This window comes from Archocentrus centrarchus, chromosome 6 (genome assembly GCF_007364275.1).
Source record: "Archocentrus centrarchus isolate MPI-CPG fArcCen1 chromosome 6, fArcCen1, whole genome shotgun sequence".
Lineage (NCBI taxonomy): Eukaryota > Metazoa > Chordata > Actinopteri > Cichliformes > Cichlidae > Archocentrus > Archocentrus centrarchus.
The window spans coordinates 20274600-20286926 of NC_044351.1; the positions used below are offsets into that span (position 1 = coordinate 20274600).

A 12327-nucleotide genomic window follows, 5' to 3' on the forward strand; every position below is an offset into this window, starting at 1 on the left:
CTTTAAAGTTCATAGTTTTGTGCATTCAGAGATACTCTTCAGCATACCTTGGTTGTAAGGAGTGGTTATTTGAGTTATTGCCGCCTTCCTATCAGCTTGAAGTAGTCTGGCCATTCTCAGTTGACAAGGTATTTTCACCCAGATGTTTTATTTTTTTGGATCTTTTGCTACAGAGGGTTGTCTGGGAACATTCTAACAACCGTCCCACATTCAGTCACTTAAATCAGCTTTCTTCTCCATTCTAATGCTTATTCAGACTTCAGCAGTTCATCTTGACCATGTCTACATGTCACTGTCATGTGATTGGCTGATTAGATATTTATTATTTCAAGGAACGGGTGTACCTAACAAAGTGGCCATTAAGTGTATACAATTTAAGAAAAGCAAAGGAACCAGGAGACAAATCCAAATGAAAATGAGCAGGATGACACATGAGGAACATTCACAGAGGTCTTGATGAAGGACTGGGGGGAGACAAAAAATAAACACCAAGAGAACTGATAAACAACCAGATGAGGAAGGATGCAGGTGAAAATAAGTTCAAAACAAAACAAAAACAAACAAACAGGTGAGAGCAATCAGAGAAAGGACGGGTGAGGGAGCAAAACTAGTCTTCAAAGTAAAACGGGAAATAAATCAAGACTAATACAACATGAAGACACGCTTATGAAGCAAAAAAAAAAAAAAAAAGAAAAAAAAGCACCCAGGACCGCTAAAAACCATAACGTATAAATAAATAGGGCACTATATAACTAAAGGTCACCCTCTCAGGGTGTTGTCAGAAACTCTGCAAACCCAGTTAAACAATGAGCTTAAGGCTGTCTGATAAAACACTCGCATGCAGCACACACACCTTAAAGGCAAACAGAGGTCAGCACTTGCGTTATCTGTTGTATTTCTACTATATCCCAGCGTCACTGCAAACATAACATGACATCTAACTCCAGTCCAAGCCAAATGAGGAGGCACACCGGGTCCATTGATTGGGCTGTTACCCGCCTACACGCAACTTTGGGCCAATCCTCTTCAGTAACTCTGAGTCTATATCCGAGACGCAGGTTGGGGGGGGGGATTTTATTTTGGCTCGAGTCTGTTAAATTGTAACATTTTCTAGGTTGTGCTTTGTTTTTGTTTTTTTTATTAGTAACTATGGAGCGACCCAGCCTTCGGAGACTGTTCTCTGCTTGCGACGTGAACAAGTCCGGTAAGATTGAGTACGAGGACTTCACGGTTGTCTGCCGGGAGCTCAGCGTCCCCGAAACCGAGATCAAGACTTTGTTCGACAAGTTCGGAGCGCACGAAGACGGATACATCGACTACAGCAAGTTTTCCTCCAGGTTTCAGGAGGTTTCGGAGACTCTGGATCTGGCGTCTTTTGGCGCTGGGGCATCCCAAGCACAAGACTCCCTCTGGGAAGAGTTTGAAGACAGGGCAGATGCGAAATCTATCCTCACCGAAAGGTAAACTCATATCCGAGAAGCCCCAGTCTGCTCTAACTAGGAATTACCTGGCCTGCGGCTACTGCTGCTCCGCTGTTTGGTCACGCTACACTGATTAGTCATGCAGTACAGGTGTGTACTGGAAGAATAAACAACAAGTTCACTTTTTAAACCGTATGTAGCTACAGTCTTTATTATTATCAAGCAAAGTTCTACATATGGTAAAATAATAAATATGTCCTTAACTCAGTGTCCATCCCCCATAATTTCTGTAACGTTTTAGGTGTCACCTCATAGTCTTCCTCAGTGGCAGGGGAGATTTCCAGGATTTTTAAATGGAGTGACACTGGGAACCAAGAACAAAGTACACTGGTACAGGAAATCAGAATATTTGTCATGAATACATGCAGTCTATCAAAACTGCTGCTGCACAAAAGTTTAAAAATCAGTTTGCATTGAATAGGTTTATTAGAAAGTGACAAAGAAGATATTTAGATTCCTGAAATAAAGTCATTCTAAGTACTGTAATAGTCCAAAAATAGCATCAAAATAGACCTAAAGTACCTGAAGTAAAAGCACTAACGATGCAGAATCATATTACTGGATTAGCATTATTGATTAAATGTTTATAGGGCACTCAGTGAGGATATTAAAAAAGTACAATATTTGGGCAGTACAAGTGCATTCAAGCTGTACTTACAGTAAAATATTGAGTATATGTACTAACTAAGCTACATTTCCTCACTGGCCCGTGGGGGTGGACAAAATATTGGCAGTATCCCTCAGTATTATATGAATCAACAGAACTTCAAACACCAAAACACTATAAACTGACTTTATTACCTGCATGAAACAAAGATTTTAGTCTCCCTATTAAACTGTAAACTGCCAAATCTCTTTGTGAATGTCTTAGTGAAAGGTAATTTTTTGTAGACAGAAACATTTAGTAACACAGGTGTACTTGTTGAAAGAAAGAAAGATATAATAATATAACTAAAAAAAAAAAAACTTAATATCTTTAAGCAGAGCTCAGACTGACATTAGATCTGCTACATGCATTATTTCTAGCTGAAAGTTTTCAGTTTTCTGTAATGGTAGTTTGTGACCACAGAAATCCAAACTGATATAAATATGTCTATAGATATTGGCAAACCTGAATGTGTGCATTTTTTTGTTTGTTCCACAGTGGGTTATGCATCATGACTCACCTTTTAACACTCATCTTTTAGGCCAACGGGCATTGAGGATTTGACACTTAAAAGATATTTTAGGTGAAGTATGCATTTGAGAAGAACTAATTGTTCTTCTCTTCATAGTGTCAGGGAGCAGCTGGCCGATCTTTACAAGGCCATTCACTCCTCTGCAAACATGACTCTGCTGCAGCAGTATGAGGAACTCGTACACTCTCTCATCAACCAAAGCCTGGACAGCAGACTTCAGTGTGAACAGCTTGAGACCAGTCTGAAGCGGTAAGAGCAACTGTCCCGTGTGTGGTCAGTGATTTTTAGAAGACCTTGTGAAGTCAAATAAATATATAATAACAGGCTTAGTGTCAGCAGGAAGTCACACTGCGTAGGTTCCAGTAGTGATGAAGATGGTGACAGTGTTTTGGTGGCTACATGCCACAAGTGACATTCAGCGGCTGCAATTAAAAGTGAATGAAACTTTGTTAATGAAAACCTGGATTATTTAATACAAAACAATTCAGGTTTTCCTTTTTGACATGAATCTTTGACTGCATGTAGTGGTGACCTGCTGCCCTCTTGTGGGTGCAGTTCAAGAGGATTAATTAAAAATTAAACCCAGTTCATTTTTTTTTTTTTTTTTTTTTTAATTCTATGAGCCTTTCAATCTGGTGTACCAGCTAACTGCTGAAGATGTACTTTAGCTGCTAAACGTTTAACCCTCTGTAACAGGTATTCACTAACTTCATCAGTCTGCCACTTGCATACTTGTTAAGGTAATGCACTGTAACTGTTTCCCAAAATGAGACAGAGACACCTGCAGAGTTGAATGTTCATTTGGGCAGACTTTGAGTCTATGCAGATACCAACAATTCTGATTAGTGGAGATCTAACTGCTACTGGACTCCTCTGGTGCTGCTGTAATTTAATATGCCATCTGTCAGCTGACTCATGAGCCTCTGTACTGAAATGAAATTTAAAAAAAAAAAATGGAAACACCTCTGGGACGGTCTTGGTACATCATTGCTAGGGGCAAATGGTAAATGGACTAGTTCTTATATAGCGCTTTTCTACTCAGCCTAAGCACTCAAAGCACTTATACAGCATGTGTTACATTTAGCCATGCACACCCATTCATACAAGCACTTCCATGATTAACTTAGCGCTTCAATTAACTAACATTCACACTCCAACGGTTGCGTCGGAGAGCAACTTGGGGTTAAGTATCTTGCCCAAGGATAAGTTGGCATGCAGCCTGGAGTAGCCAGGAATCGAACCGCTGACCTTCCGATCAGTAGGTGACCTGCTTTACCTCTTGAGCTACAGCCACCCAGTATTTTTATTTATTTTATTTTATTTGGAAAAAAAACTACAAAGCGCAGTGTGGTGGCACGGTGACTAACACTGCTGCCTCACACCAAGAAGGTCCTGTGTTCTAATCCAGTCTAGGGCCTTTGTGTGGCATTTGCATGATATCTCAGTGTCTGTGTGTACTAGGGCTTCCTCCCACAGTCCAAAGACATGCATAGGGTTAGGTAAGTTGATCATTCTAAATTGACAGTAGGTGTGAATGAAGCTTGAATTGTTGCCTGTCTCAGAAGAGTGAACGTGTTTCTAAGTACTTTGTGTGGTTCACAAATTCCACAGTATGGGAGGTTGTCATTCCTTTCTCAAGGAAATAAGAAGACCTAAATCTGCTGCCCCGCACAGTCATTTAATTGTTTCATAACTTTTGTGTTCCCATCTGTTGTATCTATATGGTGCCCATCTGTTCAAATAAATTTACCCTAACCTTACATAAACTAAAGTAGAATGTGTGTGGCCATCTAATTAAGAAGCACCATTGGCAGCAGTCAGTACACCTGTGGAGTCTTATTTTGAAACTCTGTCCTTCCTGGTTAGTTCACATGTTATCTGAGGTGAGGGGAACACCCGCAAACACAAGTGGTTTGCGGGTTTGAAGTCAAATCACCTAGATCAAGTAAATTAACTCTTCTATTTTTGCTGCTCATTTTTTGGATTTGAATTACTGTTGGAGAATCCACTTTGATTGTGCAAGCTTGACACTCCCGGGATAAACTCAAATGGACTTCTCTGTTCAAACAGAGCCGAGGAGTTAAGTACCAGTCAGCTGGCAGAGCTGGAGGACGATATACAGCAGCATCTAGTTAGGACAGAGGAGAGGGTGAGAGACGAGGTGAGTGGAATATCTCCAGGGTTTGTCATAAGTGAAACGTTGCTCCTGTGATTTACTCAAATAGAAATTAAATGTAAGAAAAGTCATCATGAAAACCAGTGTATTTAATCAATAAACAGCACACAGACAAATGGACTAAAGGATTGTGTTTAATTACCTACTGGAGTGAAAGGGTTGCACATATTCTTCAGTATTTCATGAGAGCTACCTGCAAATTTGTGGCACAGCCCACAGCAGCTAGTTACATGTCTCTTCACAAAGAGCCTCTGTAAAGTCACATGAAAGCCTCTCTTCAAGGACTGAGCTGGCCTGCACTTCTAACTGCTTTGGTTTCTCATTTGTAGGAGAGAAAGAAAATGGAAGAAATTATGGCTAGCTTGCAGAGGAAGCATGAGAATGAGCTTGCAGACCTGCATGCCACTGTGGACAGGCTGTTAAAGGTAGATATATTTATATTTTTTTTTCCCACAGACATCATCCATCTACTTTGTTCTGCCATGGAAAACATTATGTTCTCTTAAACATAAAAAAGAGAAGAAAGCCTCTGCATCTGCAAAGCAACACACAACCTCTTATAGGATGTCTTGCTGCTGCTGCTTACTTGAAGACTTTCTCACATTTTATTGTGAACACTTTTCATCCATGAACTGTATTTCACATGAAGAATTTCCACAATATGTTAAGATTTTGCTGAAAAACAAGTACACAGGAAAAATGAATAATAAATGGCACTGAAAATAGGAAGAGACAAATGAGAGAGGGAAAGCATAACTAAGAGAGAGCTCAGAGTTGTGTTTTGGAGACTAGTTGTGCCTATTAATAATGCTTTATACTGCATACATTTGTCTGTATGCATAGTTAGATGTAAAAGCACACAGTGTACAGACACTACCTGTTCTGTGTGATCAGACCATGCTGGATGCATACAAGCCAGATTCACTCATTCATACGCATTCACACAGGTCAATTTTTTGTTTTAACCTAACAGTGTCTTGCCCAAGGATACTTTGACATGCAGGTTGTAGGAGTCGGGGATTGAACCACCAACCTTCTGATTAGTAGATGACCCACTCTACTTCCTGAGTCACAGCCACCCCCAATTGTCCCTGTGTCATGCCAATAAGTGATCATTTACGGTCTATTTACCAATAAAAACAAACATCATCAATAACTCTTTGGCATGATACCTGCCTCGTTAGTTTGGTGAGAATAAAATTTTAACCTGCACTATGACAAGACTACCCAGCCTACTGTCCACTAGCTTACAGCCAAGCCATATGCTGCCACTCCACCATGGCACAGGAGTCATTTTCAGTTTCAGAGTTTGTTTAAACACATGAAACAACTCCTTGAAAAAATATATGAATTAAAAATGGTATTGCTGTTACAGTAGCCAATGGTTTAAAAGTCTTTTTAAGGAGCTGCAGCATACCAAAAAAGCCTCTCCATGTGGCTTACTGTAGTTAATCTACAGGCAGCACTAGCACTATTGTGCTCAAAAAAATCTCAATGTCTGCAATGCAAAAAAAAAAAAAAAAAAATGGTTATCTCATGCAGCATATGCTTTTCAGAAATTTCCACTGGCACTAACTATTGTTGATGGTGATCCACAGCAACCAGGTCAATTAAAGGCTCTGTGATATGTGTGATTTACTTAACCCTTTTAAACCTCTAGCAGAAGCAATCTTAAGAACACAATTACTTTAGTTTTTGATTAACTAACAAGACAAGGCATTATTATTTTTCACTTGCAAAGTATTTTATTCTAACATTGTCATTTTATAAAAATTACAAGACACAAGAAAGTTAGAAGTGTTTCTACCTAGAACTCCCATAGGCGGTCATTCTGACCACAATACATTATTTACATACATTTATAATTAATAAATATATGTATAAATATAATTTGTAATCACTAAAATATCAAAGAGTACATGGATCTGCAATGTTACCAATCAACTAAAGATGGTCGTGGGCATGGTCATATCAGTCATATTGACCATATGCATATTCAGCGTAATTTGGTGAAATTGGAAGCTTTTTGATCACTGATAGCTACCACCTGCTGCAGATTGTTGAAGAGCAAAGTGTTATTCCTGGTGTTCTCATGAACTTGAAAAAAGGTGAGTGGACTTTAAATTTTTTTGAAGACACTTCACCTCTCATCTGAGAGGGTTCTTTAATTCTAAAACCGAAAGGTGGAGAGTCCCAGGTATTTAAACCCTAGTGGGGCTTGTCCCCTTTGGAAGTGGTTGTTAACCCATTGTCATTCATCATCACATGAGCCAAGATGTGGGGGAAAAAAAAAAAATGTGTGCGTCATTACCACAAAGGGTTTCCTGTTAAACCTGTGAGACCTTGTCACTTCAGGTGACTTCAACAGGTCACCTGAAGTGAGGTGTGAGTGGAGTTTGAGGCACCTGGAAAAGATCTCTAGACTGTATTGTAGGAAGCTGACAGCTGATGTCATGAGCCTCTGTTTAATGATGGTGTTCACAGTGGACATAGATGGCCTCTTTCACTCCTCTTTCAAACCATCTTTGTTCTCAGTCCAAAATGTGAACAGTGACATCCTCAAAAGATGTGGTTATCCCAACTGGGCCTTCATCAAATCAGTGAAGATGCACAGGAAAGAAAGTCAGTCACCAACTAGGGAGAGAGAGAATGACAAATGGAACAACATTGTCGTCCCTTACGTGGCAGGTTTTTCAGCCAAACGCAGGAGAATTTTCTCCAAGCATGACATCCCAGCTGCACTCTAAGACAAAAACTAGTCTCACTGACAAAACTCCCAAACACAAGCTAAGCAACATAATGTATGGTGTGCAGTGCAGCGAGGAGTGCTCGAACCTCTACATTGGAGAAACTAAACAGCCACTCCACAAAGTCATAACATAATATAGAAGGGCCACCTCAGCATGACAAGACTGAGCTGTACTTCTTCAACTAAAGGGATGAAGGACACTCTTCCAGGATGCCAGTGTTGACATTTTGGACCCGGAAGGCGGGATAGTTTGAAAGAGGAGTAAAAGAAGCCATTAATGTGCACTGTGAATGACCATCACTGAACAGAGATGGTAGCTGACAACTGGTGTTGTCAGCTACCATCTACAGTGCAGTCATGAGATCCCTCCACAGGTACCTCAGCCCCGACTTACACCTTACTTCAGATGACCTCAGTAGGTGACATGATTTGAGTGAAGGTGGGGGGTGTCACACAGTGGTTCTACCTGAAAACCTGGTGGTAATGGCCCATACTTTTTTTTTTTTTTAACACCTTAGCTTATGTGCAGCAGCACATGAATAATAATGGTTCAATGACCAACTCCAAAGGGGACAAGTCCCACTCAGGTTTAAATACCTGGGACTCGCCACCTTTTGATTTTTATAAATTTAAGCAAATAATGTGTAGTGCTCAGAATGACCACATGTGGTCAGAATGACCACATGTGGGAGTTCTAGTGTTTATCTGTTTCTGTATTGAGCCTGATTATTTTCTAGATTTAGAGCTCCTAAAAACAAACACACATAAGACACATACTGCAGTGGTGTCCGCAATATTTGTCCACCGGACACATATTGCGGACGCTGTTGCTTTCGTTGTCATGTAGATGGGTATTGTGATAAATCAGCTGCTCTTACCCAGTATTAATTTATTGCCAGTATACAGTTTGATAGATATAAGCTGCTAAGTTTCAAGAGATTACAGTAATGTCTGGCCAAAGGTATGTTTAAATTAATTTAGAAAGAGGGCATCGGTTTATTTTAAGCTGTAAATCATCCTATTTGTTACACATCAGTTGCAATTCTATGGAAAAAAAATCATCCCTATCTTTTCTTTTTTTATATGTACAAAAATATCTATATATACTCTTCATCTGCAGATAGTATAAACTGCTGCTGTTATTGTGACTGTACTTTTTTTTTTTTTTTTTTTTTTTTTTGTTGTAAAACTGTTTAAACCGATGTTGATGTAATTTTTTAATTTTTTTTATTCAAGAATAAAGAAGACTCTGAAATGAACCATTCAAAGGAAGAAGTGCTCAAACTGAACAGACAAATCAGTGATCTCTCACAGGTAAGTCAAACTGCAAGATTAGTCAAGTTTTATTTTTTATTTTTTTGTCATTGTCTGAATCTCCTCACAGGAGAATGAGCAGCTGCACAGCTCTCTTCTGCAAGCCCAGACAAACATCGCCATCCTCCACTCAGAGCTGGACAAGCTGAAAAACATGTATGCAGATCAGAAAGCTCAACACGAACGGTAAAGCCCTGTTTTTAGACCCAGCTCAGCTCGATTCTGACGTACAGAAAATACGACCTGTACAATGTGACTGTATGCTTTTACAGAGAAACAGAGGATTTGAAGAGGATGGTTATGGAATACCAGTCATACTCCAGTCAGATTCAGATCCTCCAGTAAGTCTGTCCTTGAGTTCATAATAGTGTGCATTTTTGTGGACTTCTTAAATCAATAATGCAGAGATTGTAGTCAATAGTTTCTAGCACTTCTGCATTTGTATATAAAGTTATATTCACTTTTTGTCCAGTCTCCCTTTCTGTGAATTCACCAGTTGCCAAAGATATGCAGCACATGTGCCTGACTCATGCATTTCCTTAAATACATCATTAGGGAAATGAATAAAAAGCTGTATGACAGTAATGATGGCCTCCGCTCAGCACTGGCAAGCGAAGCAGTTGCAGCTAAAAGAAGGGTAAGTCTCCTCGCTGGCTCTGTGAAGTAGAAGCTCAAAGTCAACTGTGTTCAAGAGCTTTATAAAGTTTCCTCCCTGACTTTCCTAATCTGCTCAACAGCTGTCTCCCCAAAATGAAATCCCAGCCCGGAGAATGAAACCCCTCCGACAGAGCACACTCAACCGTAGCGGGTATATAAAGATTTTTACACACCTGTGTGACTCTGCTGATTGACGTCTGCAAACCTAATTGTCACATCTAAAGCCAGCATGTGTGTCTGGGTGCTTTGGTACAGCTTGGAGGTCCCCAGCAAGCTGACCTACTCTCATGTGGCCACCTGGGCTAATAAGTACCTGGACAGTGGTGTCTCCCTGCCGATGGACACAGCTGAGAGCTTGGGCAGTGATTATGACAGCGACGACAGCAGAAGCTCAGTGGAAACTGTGCACCACAGTTACTCATGTGTCCCATCTGATGTGGAGGTTTGAGAAAAGTCCAGGATCACTCTACGCCAATATGCTCCTGTGCTCTCAGGACTTTGAACTTGTATTTTTCTTACAGATCTCAGAAGTGAAATCTGAAGCTGCTGTGTCAGTGGCTCCGAGCATGGTGAGCTCCATCACTTCTTCCCTACGAAGACGTTTATCTGCCTTTTCCCCAAAGGTAAACAGTTTGTGGGGTTTTTTTGGTTTGTTTTTTTGTTTTTTGTTTTTTAACAGATGTTCACTTGAAAAACATGAAAAAAAAACCAAAAAAAAAACAGGTTTGGTGCAAGCCACCAGCTCAAAACACTCCACTGCTTCTGCTTCCTCTTTAATGACCACCTGACCCCTAAATTTACTGCCAGCATCAGGTTTATGTCTTTCATTGTGACTTAAATGTCTCAATTTTGTACATGCATCAATTTTCTCTTCATAATAAATCATAACTGTGGTTAACCTTGACGTTTTCTCTAGCATCAGAGTCAGATAAAAGAGTGTAAGCACTGTCATTGTGATTAAGGGCATAAAATGACTGCAGAGGTTTGATGTACTGTCTTGATATTCTAACTTTGCAGCCACACAAAGCTACAAGCAAGTTTTAGCCAGAGGCACATTTAATTTTTGTTAAATATTTACATTTAAATTACTATTTTGGTGTAACACAGCTTTTTTGGGATTTGCACCTCCATCTTATATCCTTGTTTTTATGTTTTTTTGTATTTTTACTTTGTGCCTTTTTTTGTGGTCTTTCTTAAAATTGTGTATTGCTTTTAATTCTGGTTTTGTATGCTGTGTAATGATTTTTACATTTTGTAGCTTGTGTCTGTAAAGTGTAACTAAATGTTGCTTGCTTTATATGGTCAGGATTGGGTAAGCTTGTTATCTTGTTTCCCCTTTTAGCAACCTTTAGAAGCAGACATACAAGAAACTGAGGAGCCCACTCCGATGTATCGCCTGGTTTTAGCAGGAGACGCAGGAGCAGGGAAGTCCAGCTTCCTGCTGAGACTGACCCTCAATGAATTCAGAGATGATATTCAGACGACACTGGGTGGGTGCCATAGCCAACCCATCCTTTGATCAATCGCTGACACCCACTTGATCTGAGACATTTAAATCAGCTTCTTTTTTTCTCCACTTTTTTTCTTTCTTTTTGTTCTCAGGGGTCGATTTTCAAATGAAGAGGATGCTAGTGGATGGGGAGAAGACGAGCCTGCAGATTTGGGACACAGCTGGGCAGGAAAGGTACGCACCTCCTATGAGAACTGTTGGTTATTACACGGGTAAACATATTTAATTATTGACTCAATTAAGACACTAGAATAAAATGCATTTTTATATTCACTTTAGGTTCCGTAGTATTGCCAGGTCTTATTTCCGTAAAGCTCATGGGGTCCTGCTGCTCTACGATGTTACTTCAGAAAGCAGCTTCCTTAATGTCAGAGCGTGGGTGGATCAGATTCAGGTAACTGCAGTGATGCTGAGCAAATGTTGAAAAGGTGACTAAAAAGCACTCCATTAAATGTATCAATGGATTTTATGATCTGCTTTGTTTCTATTAAGGATTCAGCAGAGGAGAAAATCCCCATGTGTGTTATTGGAAACAAGGTGGACCTCCGAGAGGAGCTTCCTAAGGGAAGCTGTGTGAGCAGTTTGCACGGTGAAAAGTTGGCCAAGGTGTGTGCATTTTTTTTTTCCCCCATTTCACCTAGTGAAAAAAATATTTATACAGACACCTGGCTTCTAAGGTGTCTAAGTAAACTAAATGTAGTCAGGGATGTCGGTGCTTTGCTTGCAGACATACGGTGCCTTGTTCTGCGAAACAAGTGCCAAAGAGGGTACAAACATCACAGAGGCTGTGCTTCATCTGGCAAGGTAGGAGGTCGGAGAGAGAGTTTGAGTTACTTTTTTTTTTCTATTTGGTAACCTGTGGCAACACTCTGCCTTTTTACTTTTTCACAGAGAAGTGAAGAAAAATGTCAAACTGAGGCCGCAGTCAGATTCTCAGGTCAGACTGAGTCAAACCAGCCCAAAGAAAACTCTTAACAGCTGCTGTGGACTGTAGACAACTAATATCTGTACAGACAGACAGAGAGCAAAGGAGGACAATGTGCTGTTTTTTTATTTCATAAACATAATATATATTTTTTTAAATTTAACTTTGATATATATTACCATAAAATCCTAAATATACTTTTTTTTTATTCTCTGATTAAAATGAAGGTTTCTATTGTGGGGATATTGCACATGTACAAATATTAATGTACAATCTTACATTTTTTTTCTTAAGTTTTGTATTTATTTGGTAGATTTATTATTTTGCAAAGTAAGAA

The 12327-nt window shown here is 39.7% G+C and overlaps 1 protein-coding gene across 1 annotated transcript; it reads left to right on the top strand.

Annotated features, from left to right (window-relative positions):
- Nucleotides 1–1037: 1037 nt before the first annotated feature.
- On the top strand, nt 1038–12310 carry rasef2 (RAS and EF-hand domain containing 2). The gene is made up of 17 exons (XM_030731026.1): nt 1038–1460; nt 2756–2908; nt 4730–4820; nt 5165–5260; nt 8821–8898; nt 8969–9084; nt 9171–9239; nt 9454–9535; nt 9636–9706; nt 9811–9997; nt 10077–10178; nt 10898–11045; nt 11158–11239; nt 11345–11459; nt 11558–11671; nt 11793–11869; nt 11957–12310. The coding sequence occupies exons 1-17, from the start codon at nt 1150–1152 to the stop codon at nt 12057–12059; spliced, it is 1995 nt and encodes a 664-aa protein (XP_030586886.1). The 5' UTR covers nt 1038–1149; the 3' UTR covers nt 12060–12310.
- Nucleotides 12311–12327: the final 17 nt, after the last annotated feature.